The 27,813-nt window shown below is 29.8% G+C and overlaps 4 protein-coding genes across 4 annotated transcripts; 2 read left to right on the top strand and 2 right to left on the bottom strand.

Annotated features, from left to right (window-relative positions):
- Nucleotides 1–170: 170 nt before the first annotated feature.
- Nucleotides 171–3,631, bottom strand: LOC105977314 (uncharacterized). The gene is made up of 6 exons (XM_088819571.1): nucleotides 2,735–3,631; nucleotides 2,022–2,184; nucleotides 1,755–1,931; nucleotides 1,556–1,639; nucleotides 1,207–1,288; nucleotides 171–811 (listed from the first exon to the last, which is right to left on the bottom strand). Exons 1-6 carry the CDS (start codon nucleotides 3,052–3,054, stop codon nucleotides 339–341), a joined length of 1,299 nt encoding a protein of 432 aa, XP_088675697.1. The 5' UTR covers nucleotides 3,055–3,631; the 3' UTR covers nucleotides 171–338.
- Nucleotides 3,632–4,503: 872 nt separating this feature from the next.
- On the top strand, nucleotides 4,504–6,289 carry LOC105977982 (fantom protein). Its single transcript, XM_013003387.2, has 3 exons — nucleotides 4,504–5,337; nucleotides 5,802–5,881; nucleotides 5,999–6,289. The coding sequence occupies exons 1-3, from the start codon at nucleotides 4,645–4,647 to the stop codon at nucleotides 6,111–6,113; spliced, it is 888 nt and encodes a 295-aa protein (XP_012858841.2). The 5' UTR covers nucleotides 4,504–4,644; the 3' UTR covers nucleotides 6,114–6,289.
- A 522-nt stretch (nucleotides 6,290–6,811) lies between these two features.
- Nucleotides 6,812–9,023, top strand: PTAC15 (plastid transcriptionally active 15). The gene is made up of 2 exons (XM_013003126.2): nucleotides 6,812–7,092; nucleotides 7,330–9,023. Exons 1-2 carry the CDS (start codon nucleotides 6,885–6,887, stop codon nucleotides 8,625–8,627), a joined length of 1,506 nt encoding a protein of 501 aa, XP_012858580.2. The 5' UTR covers nucleotides 6,812–6,884; the 3' UTR covers nucleotides 8,628–9,023.
- Nucleotides 9,024–9,033: 10 nt separating this feature from the next.
- On the bottom strand, nucleotides 9,034–11,091 carry LOC105977759 (ribosome-binding factor PSRP1, chloroplastic). Its single transcript, XM_013003127.2, has 5 exons — nucleotides 10,679–11,091; nucleotides 10,377–10,520; nucleotides 9,786–10,046; nucleotides 9,592–9,700; nucleotides 9,034–9,512 (listed from the first exon to the last, which is right to left on the bottom strand). The coding sequence occupies exons 1-5, from the start codon at nucleotides 10,949–10,951 to the stop codon at nucleotides 9,394–9,396; spliced, it is 906 nt and encodes a 301-aa protein (XP_012858581.2). The 5' UTR covers nucleotides 10,952–11,091; the 3' UTR covers nucleotides 9,034–9,393.
- Between the last annotated feature and the right edge of the window lie 16,722 nt (nucleotides 11,092–27,813).

The following is a 27,813-nucleotide window of genomic DNA, read 5'->3' as shown; positions in this document are numbered from 1 at the left end:
ATTTCTTATATTATAAATAAAAAAAATCCGAAGAAAAAAAATCACAACTCATGCTCAGCTTACCAAAAGAAAAAAATATATAATTTAGGTGTTTTTAACCGCACTCGGTAACTCAACTAAAATCACGAGCTTTTCAAAATGACAGAAACCCGAAACTCGAGAAACTCATCTAAAAATGAAAAGAATCTTTTTTTTTATACAAACTGGATCATGTACAATGTACTTTATGAAATTAAATTAATCGCTACCGAAGCATTTTTTTGCTTCGTATCCGAGACCTGACCAATATCTCCTTATCAAGTGTTATTCCCCCAAAAAAAAAAATTAAAAAGAAATCCTCAATTAGTACTCGGACACCCCTTCCTACCGATATTACCGAACTTCCTCGCAACACCAAATATTAACGTCTTTGTAAAAAGCCCTCTGTCAAGACTAAACGCAATTGCGACAGCCCCACCGATTATCAGCAGCTTTGGTAAGTTCACACCTTCCTTGGGTTTCTCAACTGCCAAGGGCAATTGCGTCGTTTCCAATGAAGAATCTTCTTCGGAACCTTCTAGAGTCTTCAGGTGATCCGGATCGATTTTCGTGTTGATTTGGGCCATAAACGCATGGTGGGAAACGGGCGACCCGGACAATGATGCTCTGTGCTTTTGGTAGGCCCGAAAGCCACGCTCCACGTTTTTTGCGGCACCCCACATACCTTGCCTCACACCGAATTTCGCGATTTCCCATGGTATGCCCATGTCTTCGTGGTGGAAGAGTATTACCTCGCATGCAGACAATTGCCCGTTTCCTTTTCTTGATTCCACTGTGTCCAAACAGAAAAAAAGATGATCATTTTCCGTAATGAACATGATAAAACAAATGCGCAAGTTAAAGAACTGTGTGGACGGTGGAAAAATCGAATTAATTTATAGGAATTTGAGGGAGAGTGAACTTTTTTGAGTTTATTGCATTTAGTAGTACCCCTCTGTTTTAATGAATTGCTAAAAAAACCTGTGTTATTAATATTTGCAAAACACCCTTTTAATGCGTTGTTTCTAGCACACGCCCCCTCTAAACAGTGAGTTTCTAGGGTGCAGTTTGCTTAAAAAAAGTGAATTGTAGGGGGGTTTGGCAATTAAAATAACACCGTGGAGTTAATTAGCAATTAGAAAAAACACCGGGGTGCTGAATGCAATAAACTGAACTTTTTCTTTTTACCTGCTCGAATGTACCAACTTGAGTAGTAAAGATCAACACGTCTTGGTTTGTCTCTCCTCGGGACAGAAACACAGGGAACTCCCTGTTAATTACAGAAACATTAGAACATTTTATAATGTGTACTTTTTTTTCATATTAGAACAAACTCTTCAAAAAGTGATGCGTATTAAATTTTTAGTAGTCCTGTGTAATCAATCTCATTTGGTTCAGTACACGAGTCATTCAGCTTTTTAGAACTTCCGATACATATCTAACAATAACCAACCGAGGCCCAACTTATAAGGTAAAAATAGAATTAAAAAAAACAAGAATTGAGCCAAAAAGAAAATAAAAAAAAATAAAGCCTTACCTTAGTCACACAGTAATATGATCTTCCGGACTCCCATATTCTTCGACCTATAATGTATTCTCTGTCACTGCAGAAAAACGGGAACTGTACGAGAAACAATCAGATATCGATATCAGTACTCAAGAAAATGATCCCAAAATGCCACCAAAAAATATTTATTAGACTAATAATTAAAGAAAAATGATCCTAAAATAACAACCTTGCGTATCCAATGAACCATCATGGTTCCTGTGGTGGGACATTCTTCGATAATCGCAGCATGTACAATCATATCATCCCACTTCGTTCGAAATTCATCGTCCCAGAAAAAATCCCTCAGCAATTCCGGAGTTGCATCTTCGTAAACGGTTCTGCTACAATACTGAGGAGGACCAGTCTGATAAACCAACAACAATAATTTAATTAAAAACATAAACATAATTTTCGCAGATACTACAAAGAAGATACATTGAAATTCTTGAAGTACCTCGGGATCTCTCTGCAAAGATTGGAAGATCATATTTTGGGTTGAACGATCCATCATATGCTTCCAAGGGGGCCCACCATCTTTCCTCTCGACCAGCTGCCGTAAATGTTCAAAATCCTCGTACATAACGAGCACGCCGTCTTCTTTTATTAGCTCCGATTGGCTGTAGAAAAAATATGTGTTTTATGAGCAAGTTGTGCCGACAAATTTAGTAATAAAGGGCAGTTCTCATCTCAAATAATACATAAGAAATGCATAAGAAAAAGGAGTCCTCTTTGATCAATACAGCTTCAAAATTTAAACTCGATATAATTCAAGAATGCAAAGTTTAAGCAAAGCAACACGTCCTCGCCTCATACAGATTTTCAATAGAATTCTAGAAGTACATGGTAATGCAACAAGCTCGTTACACTCAATTCGGAAACAACAAAAAAATATATTCTTCATACAATTTAAACTAAAGCCATAACAAATTGACCATAAAAACACGCCTATGCAGTAAGCAAACTTCTTATTTATCAAGAACACAACAGGTTAGGCATATCAATTCACATTTTGTACACACAGTCAGGCAAAAAGCCAAAACAAAAAAATTGTCCAAGGAAGACGAAACAAATACAACAGGTCTGCATATTTAAACGCATTTCCATCGAGCATACGGATTAAATCAATAAAACAATAACAACTTCGGCAAAAGAAGCTGATAAATTTACCTGCAGACAGCACCACCATCAACAGCCGGTAAAGCTTTTTGTTCCTTGTTCAATCCATTATTATCCAACAAACAAGAATCCAAACTCTGGTTCATACCAAAGTCTTTAACAGGAGCAGCAGGAACAAAAGTAGAAGGTGAAGAAGGTGCTGAAACATCAAATTTACAATTCCCTAAACTAGCCCTAGCCCACCTAGGTCTCCAAACCCACCCCATAATTACACCCAAAACAAAAGCAAACCAAACAGGCCCTAAAAACTGCATCACCCCCCAAATGGTGGGCCTTTTCAGAATCTCCAAAAACGCCTCAACCGACGCCATAACTAGTTGCTTTTTTTTTTCTTTTTTTCTTCTTTTTTTTTTAATTTTTTTAACAGACAACAACGACAAATAGCAGAATTAATATGGCAAATATGTACAAATATATTAAAAACACTGACTTCAAAAAAAAAAGGGGGGGGGGGGGGGGGGGGGAGATAGGAGGAGGATCTGGAAAGGGTGTGCGGAGAGTATCCGATAAGAATATTAAAGGCGGAAACTTTGGTTATGAATATGGAGTGTGTGGGAGAAATAGATCCGGCGTCAATTATTGTCGGAGTTGTTGGAAAAAGATCGAAAAAATCTAGAGAGGGAAAATTAGAGAGAGAAAGAGAGGTTGGGAAACAAGTAATCGAATAAATTACACCGCCAAACAAACTCAGTGGTGTTGGATTGATGACGGCGACGGGATTCCAGCTGCTTTTTGGATTTGTTGAATGTGTGATCAGAATTTTTCGCCCTCTTTTTTTCTTTTTTTCTGGATAGGGTGGAATTTGGGATTTTCGCTACGCCCTAGTTTTTATCAATGGGAAAATTGAATTTGGATTGGACTTGGATTTGGATTTGGATTTGTCCAATTAAATTATTATTATAATTTTTTGATATTTTTTTTTGTAAAAAAATAAGATATTTGACCAAGCTGTTAAAATGACATAATTATTTATTGAATATGCAAAAATCTCCATTTGATATGAGAAAAGGTAAACTTCAATTACCTATACGAGTTAAAGTTTATTTACCAATAAACCCTTTATTTTTTGAGAATTTACATTCACCCCGCTGTAGTTTGTAATTCTTTACATCCACCCCTACAAGCGTGTTGATAGAAAAATCTAAGGTAAATTACGGTCACCCCCAAGGTAAGGTGAAATTACGAAAAATCCATCATGTTTGGATAACTACAACTACTCCTCAGCTATGAATCTTCTTGCACGTTCATCCTTGCGATGTCAAATTTATGGGAATCTTCTAGATCATGTGAAATATTTTTTCAATTTTTACCCGTTTTACCTTATTCGAGCTCCGTATTTTGAAACAAGATGTCGTAAGATGTGTCTATTGGCTTGTAAATATCATATTGTGGTGAATCAGAGACTGTCTTTTTAACAAAATGAGTACAAATTAGAGAACATTTCACGGAATCTAGAAGATTGTGTTGAATTTAACATCGTAAGGGTGGACGTGTAAGAAAATCTATAGTTGAGAGGGTAGTTGTAATTAACCAAACAAGAGGGTTTTTTTGTAATTTGACCTTACCTCATGGGGTTGGCCGTAATTTACCCAAAAATTATAAATTGTAGGATGTGGATGCAATTATAAAAAAACATAAGCGGTTTGTTTGTAAATATATTTTACCCATGGGGCGGAACTTACCCTAATGCAAAATTGAATTATTAATATTTGTTGATAAATTATATTATATATATTTTATGTATAAAAAAACAAAAAGTCAAGAAACAGTGCGCGGTTTTACATTTGGCTAAAAAGCTTTGACAAATTGAATTTTTCCAGTAATTAATCTCAAACGCAATTCTCAGTTTCTCTCTGTAATTTGAACGCCGGAAAAGAACCCGTCAGTAGCCCAGTCCGGCAATGCTCTGCCCGGCCCCGACCGGAAAATCAGGCAAGAGCTGGCTGGACCGGCTGCGGACCGCCAAAGGCTTCCCCGAGAATGGCGTCAACGATCTGGAGCAATTCCTCCAAAACCCTAATTCTCCCACCCACGAAATGCCGCACCCGAAACCGAATTCCGCCTCAATTTCCGATCCGGGTCAGGGCAAAGACGAACAATTGTTCAGTATGATGAGCAATGTTCTCAACGAGTTATTCCATTTTGGAGATAAATGCAGTAACTCAGCAAAGGTGAAGAAATCCGCCCGGAAACAGGCAAACCCTAGAATTTGTGCACTTCCCAATAACGGGGGCGATGCGGGCAATGCAGCTTCGGTGAAGGTGGCGCTGTTGAGGAGTGGCGATAGCAATAGCGGAGTGGAGGGATTGAGGGAGCTGTGTAAATGGGACAATGAAGGTGGGGAAGAAGGGCTTGGAAGAGATGGGAATTTGATCGGGTTTTCGCGAACGGAGGTAACGGTTATAGATACAAGTTACGAGTGTTGGAAGTTCGACAAATTGCTGTACAAGAAGAAGAATGTGTGGAAAGTGAGGGATAAGAAAGGGAAAGGTGAGATTTTGGGCAGTAAAAAGAAGAGGAAAGTCAGTGGGGAAATGGAGGAGAATCAACGTGGGGGAAAGAAGTCGAAAGTTGACGATTTGTCATCAAACGAAGTGAGTTTAAAGCAATTGTTATCCGATTATTGTGTTTGCCTAATGATATGTTTGTTTCAACTTTTAAGCATATATTTATATATAGCTTGAATGATGTGATTGTTTGATTGACATTCGACGAACTTGTTTGATTGACATTCGATGTGATCTTTGCGTTTATTGGATTACATGTGCATAAATAAGTCGAGTTAAAACATTTGCATCATGTGGACTACGATAGCTTGTAGGAATGACGGGATATCGTTGTAATTAAACCGTTTGAGAATTTGTTTTCTTCGTATATCGTGTTTTTGAGTTTAACCCTATTATGATGGTACCTTATTCAGCTTTACGCTGCTAAATTCTCGAGACTGGTGTTATCTTTTCACGTTTCTGATCTTGTGCAATATGCCCGTGCTTATAATGTTATTACATTGTGGATCTTTATCCTTGGCTTATTATATTCTCCGTGCGTGTATCATCAGATGAATAAATCAGAAATTCACGAGAAGGCTTCGAATAAAGTTGGAGGGATTCTAAAAAAGAAGCGATCCCGATCGGACTTGTAAGTGACGTGCATTTCTTTATAAGTTTCTTCGTCTATTGCATAACTTTCTTCTATGCATTGCACATATAACAACAGTATATTATTCTATAATGGCGGCATTTGTTGGCTATCCAGGAATTCGGAAGACGGAAACGCATCTGTTATTCTTATTAAGAGCATCCACACCAGTAATAAAAACGGAACGAGCATTTCCAAAAGCTATCTCAAGTCGAAACAGAAGAAAGCTTGAAGATGCTGCAATGGAAGTTACCATTTATCTATTTATTTGGGGACGATAGCATTTATCGAAATCTTTTGGAACACCTATAGTAAGCGTAAGCGCATTTGTTCGTAATTGTCGAAATTATATTGGCACTCATTGTTTTGTACATTATTATTAAGAGGCGCAGATCATTTGGGCATCAACTGTGAATTTTTGCACTCTGTTATCTATTTCACTGCAGTGTAAATTATTTATTTACTTTGTACAAATCATCCATGAATATTAGTTTTTAAAAAATTGATTTTAAAAAAAAAAAAAAAATCATTTTGTGGTTGGTTTATTGTATGAAATGATTTAAATAAATAAAAAACCGGATATGGAATAAAATTTTGGGTAAATTACAAAACCCCCCTGAACTTAGGCTAAATAACAGAAAAACAGCCCAACTTATTCTTAATTGCCAAAAATCCCCCGAGGTTTGTTTTCATCTTACACCAACCCCTTACATCATGACTTTTTTCACGAAATATTTTTGATTCCAATACACATTTTCTTTTCTGTTAACAAACTCAATCAACGCTCAACAGTTAATCAGAGGGGGATTTTGGTTATTACATATAGGTGGGGTGTTTACGTTATTTAGTCTAAGTTCAGGGTTTTTTTTGTAATTTACCCTAAAGTTTAACCGTTTACATTAAAAGGAAAAAAACCCGAACCGGAACAAAATATGGGGGGCTGATTTGCTTATCTATCAATTCATGAATTGACCAGAGCGTTGTTCCCTCTCTCTACTCATCAATGGCTGCAAATACATTTGCTCTGCCCTCCAGTTTCCGAGTCCAAACGCCGTCGTTTTACTTCAGAGCTCCCGCTTTCACCCACTCCTCCCTCAGCCATTTCTCTTGTTTCTCTCTCCGCCATAAATTCCCAAACAAACCCCTAATTCTCAGCTGCCGCTGCTGCGCTCTCACTATCAATGCCAATCAATCCACGCTTGCTCACTCAGGTACATGCTGTAATTTAAATAATTAAAAAAAAAGCTTCGATCTTTAGTTTAATGGAGGATTGAAATTATATTTTTTTATTTTTTATGTTGGGTTTAGGTATACATTATAACGATGTTCTCGTCTAGTTCAATAAATGGGTTTAATTAATGGGAGAGAGAGAGAGTTAATATCTTAATTTTAATTTTAATTTTGATTTTGATTTTGATTTTAATTCTGTTTATTTGTTTTAATTTTAGGTGTAATGATATTCCCATTGTTTCTAGAAATGGGGTTCAACGAGAAACAGACTGAAGCAATTTTGGATAACAATGCAGCTCTTAGATTTACCCCTTTGGAATCCATTCACAGCAGAGTTCATCTCCTTCAATCTGCTGGATTGGACAGCCTTTCTCTCTCTAAGTTAATCCTCAAACGGCCCTACATATTAACGTCCAAAGAAATCGACACGCTGCTCAACTTCCTCATCGGCAACTGTAATTCAGAGTTTGACGCACAAATCGAGCCGGCCCAAATCGAGCGCCTCCTGAACACAGCAGACCCTCGATGTCTTGTCGGATTCGAGACGAAAGTGAGATTACTACTCCAATTCGGCATTCCCAAAGAAAAGCTCGTTCACGTGCTCAACAATGTCAATCTCACCAAAGCGTTGTGTCTTAAATCCATTGAAGAAATCGAGATAACACTCGCTTATCTGCAACGCTTTGGTGGGCCCAACTTGATCCTACGGAGGCCCCTCATTCTCAACTACGATTTAGATACTCATTTAATTCCAAGAATCGGGTTCCTCTTAGATTTGAGCGGGAATAACGAGGATTCAACATCGATAGTTTTGCATAAATTCCCATTCGTTTTGGCTTATAGCGTTGACCACTTAAAAGACCACGTCGAATTCTTGAATTCCTACGCTGGTTTGAGCTACGAGGAGATTTTCAAGATCATACTCGTTTATCCGAGTCTGTTCAGCGCAAGCAGAAAGAGGAAAATTCATCCAAGAATCGATTTTCTCAAGGAGTGTGGATTGAGTTCGAACGACATATTCAAGTTCTTGATTAAAGCACCTTTGTTTCTGAGTTTGTCATTTGAGGAGAATTTAGCGAATAAATTGGTTGTCTTGGTGAAGATTGGGTACGAGAATAGGACAAAGGAGTTGGCTATGGCGATGGGAGCTGTCACGAGGTGCAGCTGTAAGAATCTGCAAGAAGTGATTGGGGTTTTCTTGAATTACGGGTTGACTTGTGAGGATATTTTGGATATGAGCAAGAAACACCCTCAAGTTTTGCAGTACAATCACGAGTCTTTGGAGGAGAAACTGGATTACTTGATTGAGGAAATGGGTCGAAAAGTTGGGGAGCTTTTGTCCTTTCCTGCATTTCTTGGGTACAAGCTTGACGGTCGTATTAAGCATAGGTACGAAGAGAAGAGAAAGATTTTAGGTGAAGGGATGTCTATCAACAAGCTATTGAGTGTTTCTGCAGCGAGTTTTTCGAATAAAAGTCGAAGGAAGCCAACGGTTCGTGTTAGTGAAGGTAAATGAGAAGTTTGCTGGTTTTATTTGGGGGCTCTAATTTTCTAGTTCTCGATTCTCGTGTACCAAAGGTCTAATTTGGTGAAAATGATGATCCAATTATCAACGGGAGACGAGACTGTCGCAGGGAATTAAATCCGGTTTTTTTTTTTCCTCAGAAAGATGAGCTGTACAATCGGTTATATACAAGTTTTGCATGCTGGGGATTATTTGTGAGCCGTAAAATGGGAGTGCAGTGAGGTGAATGAAAATTGTAGAGGTGCTAGTAGAGAGATGAGATGATGTTGAAATATATTGTATATCAATAACCATTGATTCGAAAATAACGGCATTTTGTTAGAGCTTTATTCTTTCGTACATTGTTAAAAGAATTATGAAAGACGAAAGGACTTGCAAATTTTCGTAGATTCAATTCTTGAACTGCATTTTTTCTCAAGAAAATAAACTAACAGTCACTTTTCTGCAGACTACTCAATGCAAATATATATGAGAATTACATAACTAGTAGCAGCATAGTAACGAGAGGAAGAAAGCAATTTTCCGAATAACGCCATGTAACAAAATATATGGCGGTTTTGAGAACACAGTCTCCTACAGATTCCTAGTCTTTCTGCATCACATTCCTGCTCATACGAGAGTTTTTTTTTTCTCACTTTACAAAACACTTTCTACAAATGTACTCACGAGCTGTACGATAATTTTCTGTTTTTACGCGTAGTTTTTCAAAACACTGCTACTCCATAAGCTACAAAAAGAGATCCCATCTTCACCGAATTTAGTTAGTAGCAGAACCAAGAACAACAGAGTTCTCCACTTCCTCTGTTTCGCCATTTTCTTTAGGAATAATAAGTCCATAGCCCCCAGAATTTCTCGCGTAAACAATGTTAATCTCACCTGTAGAGCGATAAGAAAAAAACCCATAAGAAAATAATAAAGACGAAAAAACGGAAACAAAACCATACGAAAAACTTACCAGTTTCCTCATTCCTAAAGCCATAGAAGTCGTGATCCACATTCTCCAGCATCTCAATTGCTTCGGCAACAGATAAAGGGGGCATATCAAAGTACTTTGTCCTAACAATCTGTAAAGGGAAAAACGGATCAACTAAATATAACATATGCATTTCATATCAAATATCGATACAAAAAAGAATGATGTATAACAACCTGATTAACGTTGTCTTCATTTTCATCTCCTTCATTACGAACTTCGTCTTTGTTGTCGTCCCTTTCAACTTTCAGTGCAAAGGGGTCTTTAAATTTCAGGCGGTTAAAGCCCTTCATATGGCGGCCATGGTCGGAATCTTTCTCCTTAATCTTTCTCAGCTTTCTTAGTACAATAGACGAAGCCAAATCTACACTACCATAGAGCGAATCCGTGTCCTCTTCCGCACGAACTACTCCGTGTTTCTTTGTGAACACAGTCACCTGCGTATTTTGAATGATGATTTCATTAAACATAATAAATAAAAAAACACTAGCGCCATGCAACAATCTGGTAAAAACAAAATACGTTTCGGTTAACGATGTTTCTTCGCGGAACAAATAAATGCACGTTCCGACCGATGATTGATTAAACATAACAAAACCTAACTCGACACACAACAATCTGGTAAAAACAAAACACTTTTCGGTTAACGATGTTTCTTCGTGAAACAAATAAATGACGATTGATTAAACATAACAAAACCTAACTCGACACGATAATTTGATAACGAAAAAAAGCATGTTTCGGTTGATGCGTAATGAATGACAAACCTCGCATCTTCGTAGTTTCTGGCCTTTGCCAAACTCTCCACCACGAGCAGACAATGTAACATCAACTTCCCTTACCAAATGGCTGTGCTTTTCAACTGCCTTACCCAACTTGTCTTCCACATAGCTCTTCACCGCCGGAGTCAACTATATTTCCATAAATTAAAAAAAAAATATATTTAATTGAATTTCTGGTCTTCTTCAATCAGTGAAAAATTGCCAGTTCAAGACAGGAAATTATATACAATTAATTTTTATTTCCCCCCTTTCAATTTCAGACGATCAAACGACGACGTTTTGGATACCTGTAAACTTTTGCTTTGGAGAATGAATTTGACAGAAGTGAGAGGACCATCCCATGACATTTTGATACCATTTTTGCGGGAGACAATTTCGTGTGGTTTTAAACCTAAATCGAGAAATCTGAAGCTTTCCGAAGACGAAGAAAACGACAGTGGGTGGTGATTCGTTGTGCGGCTACTAACCCTAGACAGTGGTAAACCAGAGCGAGAAAGTATTTGATGCTTGGAGGTTGAGCTCTTCTGCAAACACGGAGCTGCAAAATACTGTGTCGCCATTTTTGAAAACTTTGAAATGCTTCTGTAACTCAAAACCCTGGGGTTTTGTATTTTTGATGATACGGAATTTTGGTCGTTTCGCTTTTTTTATTTATTTAATTTAATAATAATAATAAATATTTCAGCATATTTTAAGTTTCAGAATTCAAAAATTCCTGACAAAATATATATAAAAAATAAAAAATAAAAGAATAATAAAAGAAAAGAAAAGGAACAACACCATCTGGAGTTGGGCTTTGGATAAATTCGAGCTGCCATTTAATTGAACTGTTTCTATTGGACCAATGGGCCGATGGGCTTTTAGATAAATAGATAGGATAAATTGCAACTGCCCTCCTGAGGTGAGGTCTAACTACGAAAAAATTCCTAATTTTTTCTTAATTACATCCACTTTTTGAAATTTGTAAATTTCTTACATTAACACCCTTTTGTATGAGGTGTATGTAAGAAATTTACAAATTGCAGGGGTTTGAATGTAATTTCTACAAAAATGAGGGGTTTTTTTTCCCACGTAAATTGACTTACCTGAGGGAAATAATTGTAATCTATATATAATATAAAAAGAGAATCTATGCCCTCAATGATTGACATGTGGCAAATTATGATGTCATTTGTCAAAATTGCTTAGTTGGAGTTCAATTGATTAGGTGTATTCTTCAATTGATTAGGTGGCATTTTTATTTATGGATGTTTTTAAGTGTTTTCCTATTTTACATTTACACAATCATTTAATAATTACCACATGTATATATATTATTTCCAAAGTTAATATTATATAAATTCGAAATAAATAAATCTTATTTATATTTTCAGTATTTCAAAATATATGTATTCAAATAAATTCATGAAACTCAATTTTTTTACGAATATTCAAATAATTTTCATAAAAAAAATATTTGTTTAAATACTAAAATATTAAAATAGAGGAGTATGTTGTTGTTTTTTTTTTTTTTTAATTTTCAATATTTTAGAATATTCGAATATCCATTCCATTAAAAATAATAATGAAAAAATATTTTAGTTTTTAATTGAAGTATTTAATAAATATACACTATTTTTTTATATAATTTTTATTATACCATATTTCAAATTAAAAATAATTATATTATTTAATAAATATGCAATGCACGGTGGATTAATTCTAAATGCATTAGTTGGTTGTATATTTGGAAAACACTATTTAATATATTATAATATGATCCGAATTATAGAACGAATTATATATTATATTTATTAATAAGGAAACATAAATAGGATCACAAGTCCATAAATAGATCTTATTCATACTACATCAACAATATACATATTAGATACAGATACACATACATACAACTACAACCCTGCACGAACGAAGCGGATGCAAACCCCCCACATTCGGCTGGGTTATTTATTTAAACTTTACCTAATAAAATATTAAATCACTAATATAAAGTAATCATTAATATTCCAAGATTTCTTCATATCATCTTTGATTGATTTAATTTATACTTTAATTCAAAATTGAATGGTAAAAAATAAAAATCGTATCTTTATATTTAATGTTTTTATATTGCAAGATTTTTTTTCCACAAGTTATTTTTTTTTGGTTGTTTCCTATATTTGTTTGATTTGATTTCATTTACTAAATCTTTTGATTTTTTTATTTTTCCATAGAATTAAGTTCATTTTCAATACTATATAAACCCCTCAATGTTCATTTCATTTTTTTCTACCACCATTCGATTACAAATTCACAATGTTCGTTTTATACAGTTTCATATTACATTTTTTTTTATCATTTCTTATAAATTATTATAATTATATATGCATACTTTTATATTCATAATTATTTTTATATATACATATTAGTACTATTTGTTTTTCTTTCTCTTGGGTTTTAATTTTAATATATTTTTTTTATTATTTTCATGCAGTTTATTAAATAAAGTCGTGCGTACTTTATGAAGATAAAAAAAATTGTTTGCGCTCAGTCCAAACAATGTGTTCTTTGCAACGCGTATTTTGATCCTAATTTCGATCCATGTATGTTCGTTCCGGATATTGAAATTTGTTATTTTAGTTTGAACAATATGTTTTTTTTTCCATTCCGGATATTGGAACGTTCTAATTTTAATGTTTTGCAAGTTGTGTTTTCATATATTGGATCATTTAGATTATACTATTTTTTTATATATTTTACTTTCTCATAATAATGCATAGAAGTGCTATTGTCACATTTTTTTATACGTAACATTTTTTAGTTTTTTGTTCAAATTGTTATGCACATAATAAAGGTCTTTTTAAAAAAAAAGATATTTTTTATTTTTCTTTTCTTTTATTGTTCATAATTCATTTTACTTTTTTATTACTATAAGTTAAATTTAATAATGTGTACCATATAGTACTTAATTATATTACCCCCAATTAAATATAGTAATTAAATAAAATACTAAATATATTAAAAAATAAAATTCCAAAATTACGTAACCCAGAAGTTACTGCCAAAGTTATTCCAAAATTCAATATTATTCCAAAATTTACTAAATAATGTTGGAATTATGAATAAGTTTTTATGAATAAGTTTTTTTGATATATACGTGTATATATATACACACAGATTGAACTTATATAATCTAAAACTTTAGGATTATATATATATATATATATATATATATATATATATATATATATATATATATCACCCAATTCAATACCAAGGCAATATTTAATACATATGGAAATATACTCTATAATACATGGTCCATAATATATCACAATATATCATATAACATGAGTAATCTATATCTATATATAATATAAAAAGAGGATCTATGCCCTCAATGATTGACATGTGGCAAATGATGATGTCATTTGTCAAAATTGCTTAGTTGGAGTTCAATTGATTAGGTGGATTCTTCAATTGATTAGGTGGCATTTTTATTTATGGATGTTGTTAAGTTTCTTCCTATTTTACATTTACACAATCATTTAATAATTACCACATGTATATATATTATTTCCAAAGTTAATATTTTATAAATTCGAAATAAAAAAATCTTATTTATATTTTTAGTATTTCAAAATATATTTATTCAAATAAATTCATGAAACTCAATTGTTTTACGAATATTCAAATAATTTTCATTAAAAAAATATTTTTTTAAATACTAAAATATTAAAATAAAGGAATATGTTGTTGTTTTTTTTAATTTTTTTTTTAATTTTCAATATTTTAGAATATTCGAATATCTATTCCATTAAAAATAATAATGAAAAAATGTTTTAGTTTTTAATAGAAGTATTTAATAAATAATCCACTATTTTTTTTAAATAATTTTTATTATACACGGTGGATTAATTCTTAATGTAGTTGGTTGTATTTTGGAAAACATTATTTAATATATAATAATACGGTCCGAACTATAGAACTACGGATTATGCAAAAAAAATTTATTAATTATTATTTCAATAAAATATCAAATCACCAATATAAATGAATCTTTAATATTCCAAGATTCCATCATATCATCTTTGATTGATTTAATTTATACTTTAATTCAAATTTGAATGGTAAAAAATAAAAATCGTATCTTCATATTTAATGTTTTTATATTGCAAGATTTTTTTTCCACAAGTTATATTTTTTTTTTTGGGTTGTTTCCTTTATTTGTTTGATTTGATTTCATTAACTAATATATAAATATTTTGAATTTTTAATGTTTCCATAGAATTAAGTTCATTTTCAATACTATATAAACCCCTCAATGTTCATTTCATTTTTTTCTACCATCATTCGATTACAAAGTGCACAATATTCGTATTATACAGTATTACATTTTTTGTTTATCATTTCTTATAAATTATTATACGTATATATGCATATTTTTATATTCATAATTATTTTTATATATACATATTAGTACTATTTGTATTTCTTTCTCTTGGGTTTTAATTTTAATATACTTTTTTTTATTGTTTTCATGCAGTTTATTAATTTTAATATACTTTAATTCAAGATGATCTATGCCCTCTTTGAATGACATGTGGCAAATTCCTATGTCATTTTCTCAAATCGCTTAGTTGGCATTAAATTGATGATGAGTAATACTCAATTGATTATTAGACATTTTAATCTTGGTATGTTTTTAAGTTCTTTCATGTTTAATATTTGCACATTCATTTAACAAATATATATATATATATATATATATATATATATATATATATATATATATATATATATATATATATATATATATATATATATATATATATATATATATATATATATATATATATATATAATATTTCATGCATTTAAAGTCCTATAAATTCGAAAAATATTATTTTTTTAATAGTTTAAGTTTTCGAAATATATTTTCCACCTATATTTTTTTTTAAATTCAGAAAACTCAATCTTTAATGTATAAATATTCATTTTTTTTATATCATGTATATATTTTCGAATTTTTTAATATTATGTATATATTTTCAAATTTTTTAATATTATGTATATATTTTTGATTTTTTTTATATTATGTTTATATTTCCGTAATTTTTGTAATTTTTTTTTTGTATTTTTTTAGTATTAATTGTTTGAAATATATTATATTTATAGGATTTCACAAACTAATTCGAAATATCATGTTTTTAGGTAATTGTTTGATTTTTTTTCTTTTTAAATCCGATAGTATATATATTATGCTTTAAATATATTGAATTGTAACTAATTTCTAAGAAAAGATAAATCTTCAAATATTAGTTTTGGCCAACATATCATAATTTTATTATTTGATTTGATAAATGTGAAGGATTTAATATGGGATAATAATATATTGATTTTATTTCCCATTTTGAGAATAAAATATTTACATGACACAATATTGTACCATAATTATTTAATTTTGCTTATTGATTTCCGGAAAAGAATGATTTCTTAATAATTAATTGATTTGTGCCTTAATTATGTATTATTTACCTTTTTAACAAACTAAAGACAAGTATAAAATCATTTTTACCCCACACTCATCACTTTCATCCAATTTCGTTCCAGAAAACTACAAATGTTCCATAAAGTTTCATTTTTTCTGTTAAGTTTTAGCATGCTTTATACTTATGCGTTTTTATTATTAATTATGTCGTATTCATACAATAATTATTTATAATTTTATTTACATATAAGATTGTATATCTAACATTTTATTTTGTTTGTTTATTATTGTAGATATAGTCGGCAAAGGTTTGTTTTTCGTACTGATTGATTATTTTATGTTAAGATTTAAATCCATAATAATATATCATTACATTAAATAATTGTCTTATTTGAAATTGCAAGGAAAAACTCAAGACTCAATGACAATATAGAGATTATAGGTAAGACTCAAGACTCGGTGACATCAAATAATTGTCTTTTTTGGATTGTGCCAAGAGAGCCGGTGAGTGGAGTTTGATTGGTCTACCACCAATTGTTCATACGAATTTATATTAAAAAATATATATATCTACAACGAGTATTGCCGCAATACAAGATTCGTTGTGTATCATTTTCTTCTATGGTGCAGAATGAACATTTTTTCCACTATGTTTAAGATTGTTAATACTATATGATTTGATTGCATTTAGTTGCTTATTTTAATTTCTTTAATGTTGATTTTCATTTTTTTTCAAATATCTATGTTGTTTTCTTAATCGTTATGATTCATGTTGAGTAAAATTTTGTTTTGGTTATTCATCTGGACTTTTTACAATAATTCAGTACTTAGTGTAACGAAGAAGTAATTTTTTTTTATTTCTTACGTGAAATATTTATTTTATTTTTCTAATCCATAAGTTCTTAGAAAATTTCAAAACAAATAAATATTTTGTATTATCTATAAATGAAACTGTTTGTTTTGGTTATTAATTTTGTAAAATCTTTAATTATTAATTTAAATGTGTAAGTGAGCTATTAGAACTATTAGTGTGCTGAAATATTTGAACAGTTCACATAACCTTAAATGTCTTAAATTATCAAACATATTGGTAGAAATATATTTTTATGTATATATATAGTAAAAAAGTATCTTTAAATAACTTTTAAAATTGTATATCATACTTTACCTTATTAAAATATATTTCAATATTAATCATATTATTAATATACAATATTCGTATTATTGATAATAGAACAAAATATTTACTAATGCGCAATTCGAGCTACTATGTAAAATATTGTATTTAGTTTGGTTACCTACATGAATATTACTTACTAAAAAAATCAGAACCCCATCTCTTTGTTGTCTCCACCACTTTCTGAAACCAATAGTCCGTTAGAACCCTATCGGAATAACGTATCTAATTCATTATCCCATTAAAGTTTCTGACTACGTTTCAGGGGGCTAAGTGTAATTATCGATACCACAGGGACCTTACAGTTATTTAAGCATACCTCAGGGGGGGTGTGTGTAATTTACCCATATTAGTATTAGTATTAGTATTAGTATGAGTATTTTTATTAGCATTAGTATTAGTATTAGTATTAGTATTAATATCAGTATTAGTATTAGTATTAATAATAGTATTAATATTAGTAATAGTATTAGTATTAGTATTAGTATTAGTGTTAATAATGTGTTAGAATTGGTGTTAATATTAGTATCAATATCAGTATTAGGTGGCAGCTGCTAAAACATCGGATAAAGCAGAACACTCAAAAAGTCAAGAAGACTCGGCTTAGTATTAATATTAGTATTAATATATTAGTATTGGGGTATTAGCATTGGTATATGTATTGGTATTAATATTGGTATTAATATTGATATTAGTATGAGTATTCGTACGTGTATATGTATGAATATGAATATTATTATTAGTATGAGTATGAGTATGAGTATGAGTATGAGTATGAGTATTAGTCTTGGTATTCGTATTGGTATCGGTATCGGTATTGGTATTGGTATTGGTATTGGTATTGGTATTGGTATTGGTATTGGTATTGGTATTGGTATTGGTATTGATATTGGTATTGGTATTGGTATTGGTATTGATATTGGACATTGGTATTAGTATTGGTATTGATATTGGTATTGGTATTGGTATTGGTATTGGTATTGGTATTGGTATTGGTATTGGTATTGGTATTGGTATTGGTATAAATATTAGTGTTGATTTTAGTATTGATATTGATATTGGTATTAATATTGATATTAGTCTTAGAGCAACTCTAATGGGAGATATCAAAATGGAGCATTAAATATTCATTTGATAATTGATATAATACTTTGATACTTTTAGAAAAAAATTCACTCCAACCACAAGTATTAAATAGATTATCACATCTTAAATATATTAATAATTATATTTTTAGAGGCCACATGTCAAATAATGATAGGTTAGTGGAGTGGTTATATATTTGATACTTCATTTTCCAGGGAGCATTTTTGCACCTCGGGTGGTTGAGTATCAAAATAAATATCACTTTATTGCTTCCATTGGAGAAGGATTTTTTAATTTTGGAGTATCAAAGTGATATGCAAACACATATAAAGGTACACATTGACAAACACATATATTAGTTTTATTTATGTTTAACATTGTTTTTTTTCAATATGCTCTCTCTCACACACACACACACACACACACACATATATATATATATATATATATATATATATATATATATATATATATATATATATATATATATATATATATATATATATATATATATATATATATATATATAAAAGTATTCTTTATCTACGTAACGTCTTTAACTTATATATTGAAAATGTGCAAAAATAACAACTTATTTGTCATCCTATCGCATATATGATTGTAGTTTCATTGTCTCCTTTAAAAACAATCAAATTCATGTGCAAGACTGGTGCGATGCTTTGATTTCAGTATGGAAGTTACTTGCTACATTTTAACGTGGATGGTTTTTAGAATTTTGTCAGTTTATTCTATATGCAGAATTTTTATTGTTTGATTAAGATACGAATTTTTATTTTTTTGTTCGGTTGTATTCTTAGCATTCTCGACATAATTTTTCTTCGTCAATTTTATACATTAACTCATTTTAATGTTTTTAATTAATCCCCGTGCATCGCACGGGTGAGTTACTAGTATAATATAAAAAGAGGATCTATGTCCTCAATGATTGACATGTGGCAAATGATGATGTCATTTGTCAAAATTGCTTAGTTGGAGTTCAATTGATTAGGTGGATTCTGCAATTGATTAGGTGGCATTTTTATTTATGGATGTTTTTAAGTTTTTTCCTATTTTACATTTACACAATCATTTAATAATTACCACATGTATATATATTATTTCCAAAGTTAATATTTTATAAATTCGAAATAAAAAAATCTTATTTATATTTTCAGTATTTCAAAATATATTTATTCAAATAAATTCATGAAACTCAATTGTTTTACGAATATTCAAATAATTTTCATAAAAAAATTATTTTTTTAAATACTAAAATATTAAAATAAAGGAATATGTTGCTGTTGTTGTTTTTTTTTTTTTTTTTTTTCAATATTTTAGAATATTCGAATATCCATTCCATTAAAAATAATAATAAAAAAAATGTTTTAGTTTTTAATTGAAGTATTTAATAAATATACACTATTTTTTTATATAATTTTTATTATAGCATATTTCAAATTAAAAATAATTATATTATTTAATAAATATGCAATGCACGGTGGATTAATTCTAAATGCAGTAGTTGGTTGTATATTTGGAAAACACTATTTAATATATAATATGGTCCGAACTATAAAACGGATTATGCATTATATTTATTAATTATTATTTCAAATAAAATATCAAATCACCAATATAAAGGAATCTTTAATATTCCAAGATTACATCATATCATCTTTGATTGATTTAATTTATACTTTAATTCAAAATTGAATTGTAAAAAATAAAAATCGTATCTTCATATTTAATGTTTTTATATTGCAATATTTTTTTCCACAAGTTATTATTATTTTTTTTGGGTTGTTTCCTTTATTTGTTTGATTTGATTTCATTTACTAATATATAAATCTTTTGAATTTTTAAATTTTCCATAGAATTAACTCCATTTTAAATATTCATAATTGTTTTATATGTTTCAACTCCATTTTATATTTGTATTTAGTTAAATAATAACATGTCATATGCTTTATGTATTTCTTGCAGATTATTTTCACGAATCCAACTTCGACCATACATAATTCATCAACACGGCTTGCTTACATTTTTTCTTTACAATTATTTATTTTATTACTCAATATTTTCTTATGATATGAATATTTTATAATGTAGTTTTCTGTAGTTTGTTTTGATTTTTTATTTTTATTTACATATTTGCATTATTAACACAATTTGATATATTATTTTATTTTTTTGGTTATGCAGAAGTGAGAGAAATGGGATCCAAGGGAAGTTTTACTGCAAAATTATTATAGTGAAATTGTGGTAGTTTTACTACTAGGCTTATCTTCCCTTCTTTTTAATAGGTTACAAAAATATGTGAAACTATTTGTCGCACTAATTATTGATAGTAAATAGTTTTAAGATGATATATTATTGCAAGCAATTAATAAAAGTCTTTCGCATATACATTATTTTGTTTGTCTACTAATTCAATTTAAAAGAATCTATTACATTAAATGCCATATTATAAATTTTATTTTGTATCCTTATTCACTTGATACTGTTTCAATGAGAATTACGATTTTCTTACATTCTCTCGACATTCAATCATCGTCTACTTTCTTTTTCTTTTATTTTTGTCATGTTTGGTGTATTATTAATTCATAATCTTTGTTTCGTGTAAAATCTTTGTTTGATCTATCTTATTTTTTAGTTATTTGTTTCGTTTTGCAAATATAGATAATATTTTGACACACAAATGGGTATTGTGCACATATTTTAATCTATGTGAATAAATTATATATGAATAATTTATAAATTTTATATTTTTTTATTATTACATTATTATGTTTTATAAGTATAAAATTATTTTTTATATTAATTTGAAAGATATAATTTGCATAATGACCGGATTTGTTTTACCAACTAAAATAAATGATTGATTCAGATTTTTAGTTTTTAATTGGTTATATTAATGGTAATATTATAATTAATGATTCAATTAACTAAATATCATTAATAGTTATTGAAAATTATAATAATGGAAGAATGAAAGTGAATGATTAATGTTTGATTTGGATAGCATAATTTTACAGAATTACACAATGTTTTCAATCCTCAAATTCCGTCTTTTGTTATATTGTAAATAGTAATACAAACATGTTTTTTTTAAGGGGAATCTATATAATATATGAAGACAAAAGCCACAATTAAGGATTGTCATTTCTAATTTTTACCCCACAATTTTCATTTAATTTTCACTTGGCATCATAATTTCTTTTAATTACTACGTATATACCTTTTTGTCTAAGTTTTCATTTTATATATGCAGTTTCTTTAAATATATGCATATCCACGTATACGCTATACCTAAATCAATAAATAAATTATTTTCTATTTCATTTTAACATTTTAATTTATGACTCAAAAAAGAAAGTTTTCAAAATTTTTTATCTATACACATAATTGAGTCCTATAACCAATAACCAAAAAATCACTTTCTATAGCCAATAATTTATATCCGGTTTTTAAAATTAAGAATTTAAATTATTATGTTAATAACCAACATTTCCAATATAATATACCAATCACGATTTTCGATTAATTTTTTACTACAATCAATCATCAATCAGTCCATAAATTTGAGCTATTAATTCCCTTATTATGTTAAATTGTTAATATCAATTTATAATTTAATTGCCTAACGTGTATAAACCTGAAAAGATCTTTTTACACCACATCTAAAAAACACTATAAATACTCCATTATTTTCACTCATATTTTTATATCGCCGGCTCATAACCCATCGGTTTTTTTTGTTTGCTTTGTTTTCATGATTTATTCCCCTATTTTTTTCTCAATCGAATTTTTATTTGTTCATCCTAAGAACATTTATTGGAGTTCGATGTTATTTCTTTTTTCTTGATATTAATTTTCATTATTTGTTGTTATTTTTTTTCATTCTTCTAAATTTGTTTCCATTTCATTATGTCTTTCTTATTTTTCGTAAAATACGTATTGTGTAGGGATGGCAATTTGACCCGCCCCGATGGATTCCCACCCCACCCCGCCCCGAAAAGAAATGGGGCGAGTATGGGGATTGAATTTTTTTTTTACCGGGTATACGGGGATGGGTTTACCTATACCCGCCCCGTACCCGTCCCCGTACCCGCCCAGCATTATTTATATATATAATATATATTTATTAATTATTATATTAAATATAAACAATTAAATAATAGTAATATATTAAATATTAACTATAAATGAGGATTTTTAGGTTTCGATTATATAATTAAATATTAGTATTATAATTAAATATTAGTTTATTTATTGAAATAAGCCTTTAAATTATAAGTAGATTGCATATTTATTTATTGAAAAAAAAAAAGAAAAAAAAATGGATGGGGATTTTTACCCGCCCCGATACCCGTGGGGATTTTATGGGGCGGGTATGGGGATTCTTTTAATACTCGTGATGATTTTTGACGGGGATGGAAATTTCCAAAGCGGGACGGGGATGGAGATCGCAAAACCCGCCCCATTGCCATCCCTACTATTGTGGTTTGTAAATATCATAATATTCCGTTATTTTTATTGTTATTTATTGTGATTAGTTATTATTTCTATTCTTATGTTATTATTGATATTTTTTCTTCATTGTTATATTATTTTTATTATTGTTGATGTTCATTTTTTATTGTTAATCTTTGTTATTCTTTTTCCATTTCTTCTTTTGTTTTTCAGAATCTCGACAAGGTGTGTAATATACCACAAAGCTAATCATTAATAACTCGACAATGAGTTGGTTTACATAGACAATGCTATATCCTGACAAGAAGATTATTCAATTGAAAAGTGTGGTAGACAAACTGTGATTCAAAATATTTATGCATTATATTGAGCTTTGTAGTGTGTTTTTCACATAGGTCGGATTTTGGTAATTTCAAATGTTTATACTTATATCAAGCATTGTAATTTAAACCTTTTATGTCGTATGCAAATTTCTTTTTGGCGATGCAAGATGCATCGTAAACATGCAATTTTGTATAAGTTTCCAACTCTATTATTATATAAAATTTTCGGTTATGAATAATCAATTATCGTAAAGTTTTGGACATGATTTCAAAAAATATTATATTTTTCGTCAATTATTATTTAAATATATTATTGTGTTTATTTGTTCCATATTTGTATTTGTTAATGATTAACTAATAATCTAATATCGACACTTATCAAATTTCTTTATTCATTCGAAATGTCGGATTTGGTTATCATTTTTGGTTTGGCTAAAAGTTTAACGATCGATGTATATTAAATGATTATTTTCTTATCAACATATAATTAATTTACTCAATTATCATGTACACTTCAAGTATAAAACTCTTATCCCTTAATCACGATTTGAGATTATTCTATCATTTTTACAATTTAATGCATGTGCATTGCATGTATGGTGAGGTTAGTTTTAATGCATGTGCATTGCATGAGTGGCGGTATGAGTAATATTACAATTAGTATTTATATCATTAGTACGTATATGTGTTAATATGAGTATATGTATCAGTATTTGCATTAGTATAATAATAATAATTATTATTATTATTAGTATTAGTATTAGTATTAGTATTAGTATTAGTATTAATATTAGTATTAGTATTAGTATTAGTATTAGTATTAGTATTATTATTAGTATTAGTATTAGTATTAGTGTTAGTATTAGTGTTAGTGTTATTGTTAACATTAGTATTAATATTAGTATTAGTATTGATATTGGTATTTGGTATTAGTATTAGTATCATTATTAGTACGTGTATAAGTATGTGTATTAGTATTAGTAGTAGTGTTAGTAATGTGTTAGTATTATTATTGGTAATAGTATAGTGTTAGTAATGCGTTAATATTATTGTTAGTATTAATGTTAGTATTAGTATCAGTATTAATTTTAGTATTAGTATTAGTATTAGTATTAGTAGTATTAGCATGATTATTAGCATTAGCATTAGTATTAGTATTAGTATATACTGTGAAACACTACTTTAATAATTAAGTTTCTGTTAAGGATCCAAGTGTATTGGATGAGGTAGTAGTACCATTTGGGTCAGATAATATATCCTATTTTTTATATCACAATTTTTGCATTTTATATTTTCTTTTATTATTTTTTTTATATCGTTACTTAAATCAAATGGAATTGCTATTGTTTTTAAAAAAATTAGATCATATCATATTATAGATCAACTATTCAAAGTTTTCGTTCGATTATTTTATCTAAAACATATTTTTCATTTTTTATATTACCCTTATGCATCACATTAACGTCTTTTTTTATTTTAAAAGGTGTTTGATTTATCTCACGGGCGTGTTTTAGTCATTAAAAAAATGTACTTAGAATTAATCTTCGTGCATCGCACGGGTGAATTACTAGTTTACCTTAAATCTAAATAGATATAATGAATTCAGTGATCGGGGATTTTTTATAACTGATTTTGGGGTTTATATTAAAAATGTATGGATAAAATTATGTAAGTTAGTGATTGTGAGTTAAGTTAGTTTTAAGTGCTTATTTGTAAAAGTTGGGGGTGTTTGCAAATATTGCGGAAAAAGAACTTAAATAGAAAATGCAGGTTTATGGATGCTTTTAAAAAAAATAGCTTAAAACAGATTATTTTAAGAGAAGCAAAAGCAAAAATTGACTTTGCAAACACCTGAAAACAGATTATGAGCTAAAAAAGCTCATAATCACTTTCAAAATGCTTTTGCAAACACCACCATAATAATATGTTGAAAAGATTACTTTATTGGTTGTAAATAACATTCCTCCATAATTTATTCATATCAAATTGGTTTTAAAATTTGACGAGCATTAGCATTATTAATTTTTAAGGCAAATTATGGCTACAACATCTCTGAGGTAAAATCAAATTACGAAAAAATCTCCCTTATTTGGATAATTATAATCACCCTCTTCAACTATGTATTGTCTTACATATTTCACCCTTAAAGTGTTGAGAAAGGAGTTTTTCGTAAGACAATACATAGTTGAAGAGGTGATTGTAATTATCCAAACAATAAGGGATTTTTTGTAATTTGTTCTTATAAGAAGGGTGACCGTAATTTACCATAATTTTTAAACTATGCGATTTTATTTTATTTTCTTGAGAAATTAGGCGCCAAACATAGGACTAACAAATTAGTTATTAGGGACCACACACTGCACACTACTAATTCAAAAAGTAAAGCAAAAAATCAAATCTCAGAAAAATCTAGAAGATATTTATATACAGCTCATTATTCTTTTTTTTTAAACATCTTATTGGTCCCCATAAAACCACGATGAATAAATATGCTTAGGATATATTTTTTTTATTAATATATCTCAAATAGTCCAATTGAATTGCAATAAAAAAACCTTTTTTCCTCGTACAATTGAATTGAATTGTGCCACCTCAAAACCCTCTACTGTTTTTTTTTTTTTTTTTTTTTTTTTTTTTTTTTTTTTTTGCAAAATGAACCTTTCACTGGTTAAATTTTGCAATCGTCTAATAATGTACAAACGAAATAACACCAAATTCTGGTCCCTGATGGAGATTTATTGGATTTTCGGCGCACATGGATTAGTGAAATCAAGCCCATTAAACCATTTCTTCTCTAAGACGGCACAACACAAAGTCTACCGGCAAAAAAAAAATTCAAGTGATCGGTCAAATTCAGAGAAATCTTTACATCTTGCATCTTCACCGTTGGTTCTCTCAGCTTTGATCATCACAACCTATTTGAGGTATTTAGACTATGCCTCTCTCCCAAACCCTACTCTCTGATCTTTTCAGCTCTCTCTCTTCTGGTCGTAGTGTCGTACCATCACATTGAATTTGTCTTGACATTTTCCGGCAACATGCTTGTTTGATTATAACCATGATTGTATTGTTTATGTTCTCTATTTTAAATCATATTGTAATCATGTCTAAATTTTCTTGATCTATTAAAGTGGGAGATACATAGGATACCACAAAAACTTAAAATATTCCAACCAATCACAAAGCGAGTTTGAGGGATCTCAAATATTTTTCTAAGTTGCATAGATTGCTTTCCTTTGGACAAACAAACCACTAAAATATGAATTGAATATTGAATTGTTTGGCAAATTCAAAGCCACAAATTTAAAGATCTCAAATGCTCGTGTCTACTTGTCAGGGTCCTATCCACTAGCCACAAAATATCTTCTTCTCCGGCCCTACCATCCCATAAAAATAATGTCCCACAAAAATATATCTTTTAATAAATAGCAAATTACCGCCGAACCCCTAAAGTGAGACCAAATTATGAAAATACCCCTCTTGTTTGGGTAATTATAACAATTCTTCTCAACTATGTATTGTCTTACACATCCATCTTTACAGTGTTAACTCTACCTACTAAATGAGGGGTTTTTTCATAAAAAAATATATAGTTACGGGAGGTGTTTGTAATTAAACAAGAAAGATTTTTTTCGTAATTTGATATTACATTTGTGCTTTAATAAATTATCAAATTTGGGTAAATTACAACCACCCCTGAGGTATGGTCAATTTACGAAAAAATATCTCTTGTTCGGATAATTGCATCTACCCCATCAGCTGTGATTTTTTCCCTACACCTCTACCCTTATGGTGTCAAATTCAACATAATCATCTAGATTTTGTGGAATGTGTTCTAGTTTGTACTCGTTCGTGTAAAACTACAGTGTCTGGTGCACCACAATCTGATATATACAAGTCAAAAAAAACACATATTATGATCATCTTGCTTCATAATGTGGAGTTCTAATGTGATATAATGGGTACAAAAGTGATAATATTTCATATAATCTCGAAAATTCCACTAAATTTGAAACTGCGATAATGGACATGTAAGAAGTTTTATAGTTGAGGGGTGGTTATAATTACCAAAACAAGAAAAAAAGGGGGATTTTCTTAATTTACCATACCTTAGGGGTAGTTATAATTTACCCTACCAAATTTTATTTTAGGTGGATGTGATTTTATTATTGTCCATTGGTTCTAACCAGTGTTCTAAAAATCGGTCGAGGCGGCCGATTAATCGGTCTCCGAGGCGGAGGCGGTTCAAAACCTTTACGATTTTAGTGTAAAGGTTTGAAAAATCGGTTTTTTGCCTGTGAGGCGGTTTTAGGCGGTCTGAGGCGGTCCGAGGCGGTCTGAGGCGGTCAAACCTTTAAGGCGGGTCAAACTCGGTGGCAAAAATCGGTCAAAAATCGGTTAAAAATCGGTTGTTTTTTTTTTTTTTTTTTTTTTTTTTTTTTTTTTTTTTTTTATAATTCAAAATAAAAGTTGGATTTTAATAAAAGAAAATATGAGTTTATGCCTTATTTTGTTTATGTTAATTGTTATTGTTAAAGAACTAATGATGTATGCTAGGAATGTTCAAGAATAAATGTAAATTCAAAAAAATTATTTTTTTATTAATATTTTATAAGGATATTTATGTATTGTGATCTTATAATTATTAAACTTTTATTATGTTATTAGGATATATACATGATGGAGATATAATTATGTTTAAATATCTTTTTATATATGTTTGGAGTATTTATAAATAATATTTAAAAATATATTATATTAAATTTTAAAAACCGATTTATTTCCGATTTATCACCGATTAATCACCGCCGCACCGATTAATCGTGAGTCGGTGCCTGACCGACTCGGACCCGATTACCGCTTTTTACAACCTTGGTTCTAACTTCTAACCCT

The sequence above is a fragment of the Erythranthe guttata genome, chromosome 6 (genome assembly GCF_056151865.1).
Source record: "Erythranthe guttata isolate IM_541 chromosome 6, IM_541, whole genome shotgun sequence".
In the NCBI taxonomy this organism is placed as follows: Eukaryota; Viridiplantae; Streptophyta; class Magnoliopsida; order Lamiales; family Phrymaceae; genus Erythranthe; species Erythranthe guttata.
Note: the sequence above shows the minus strand (reverse complement) of the source record. Positions and strands in the feature narration are given on the sequence as shown.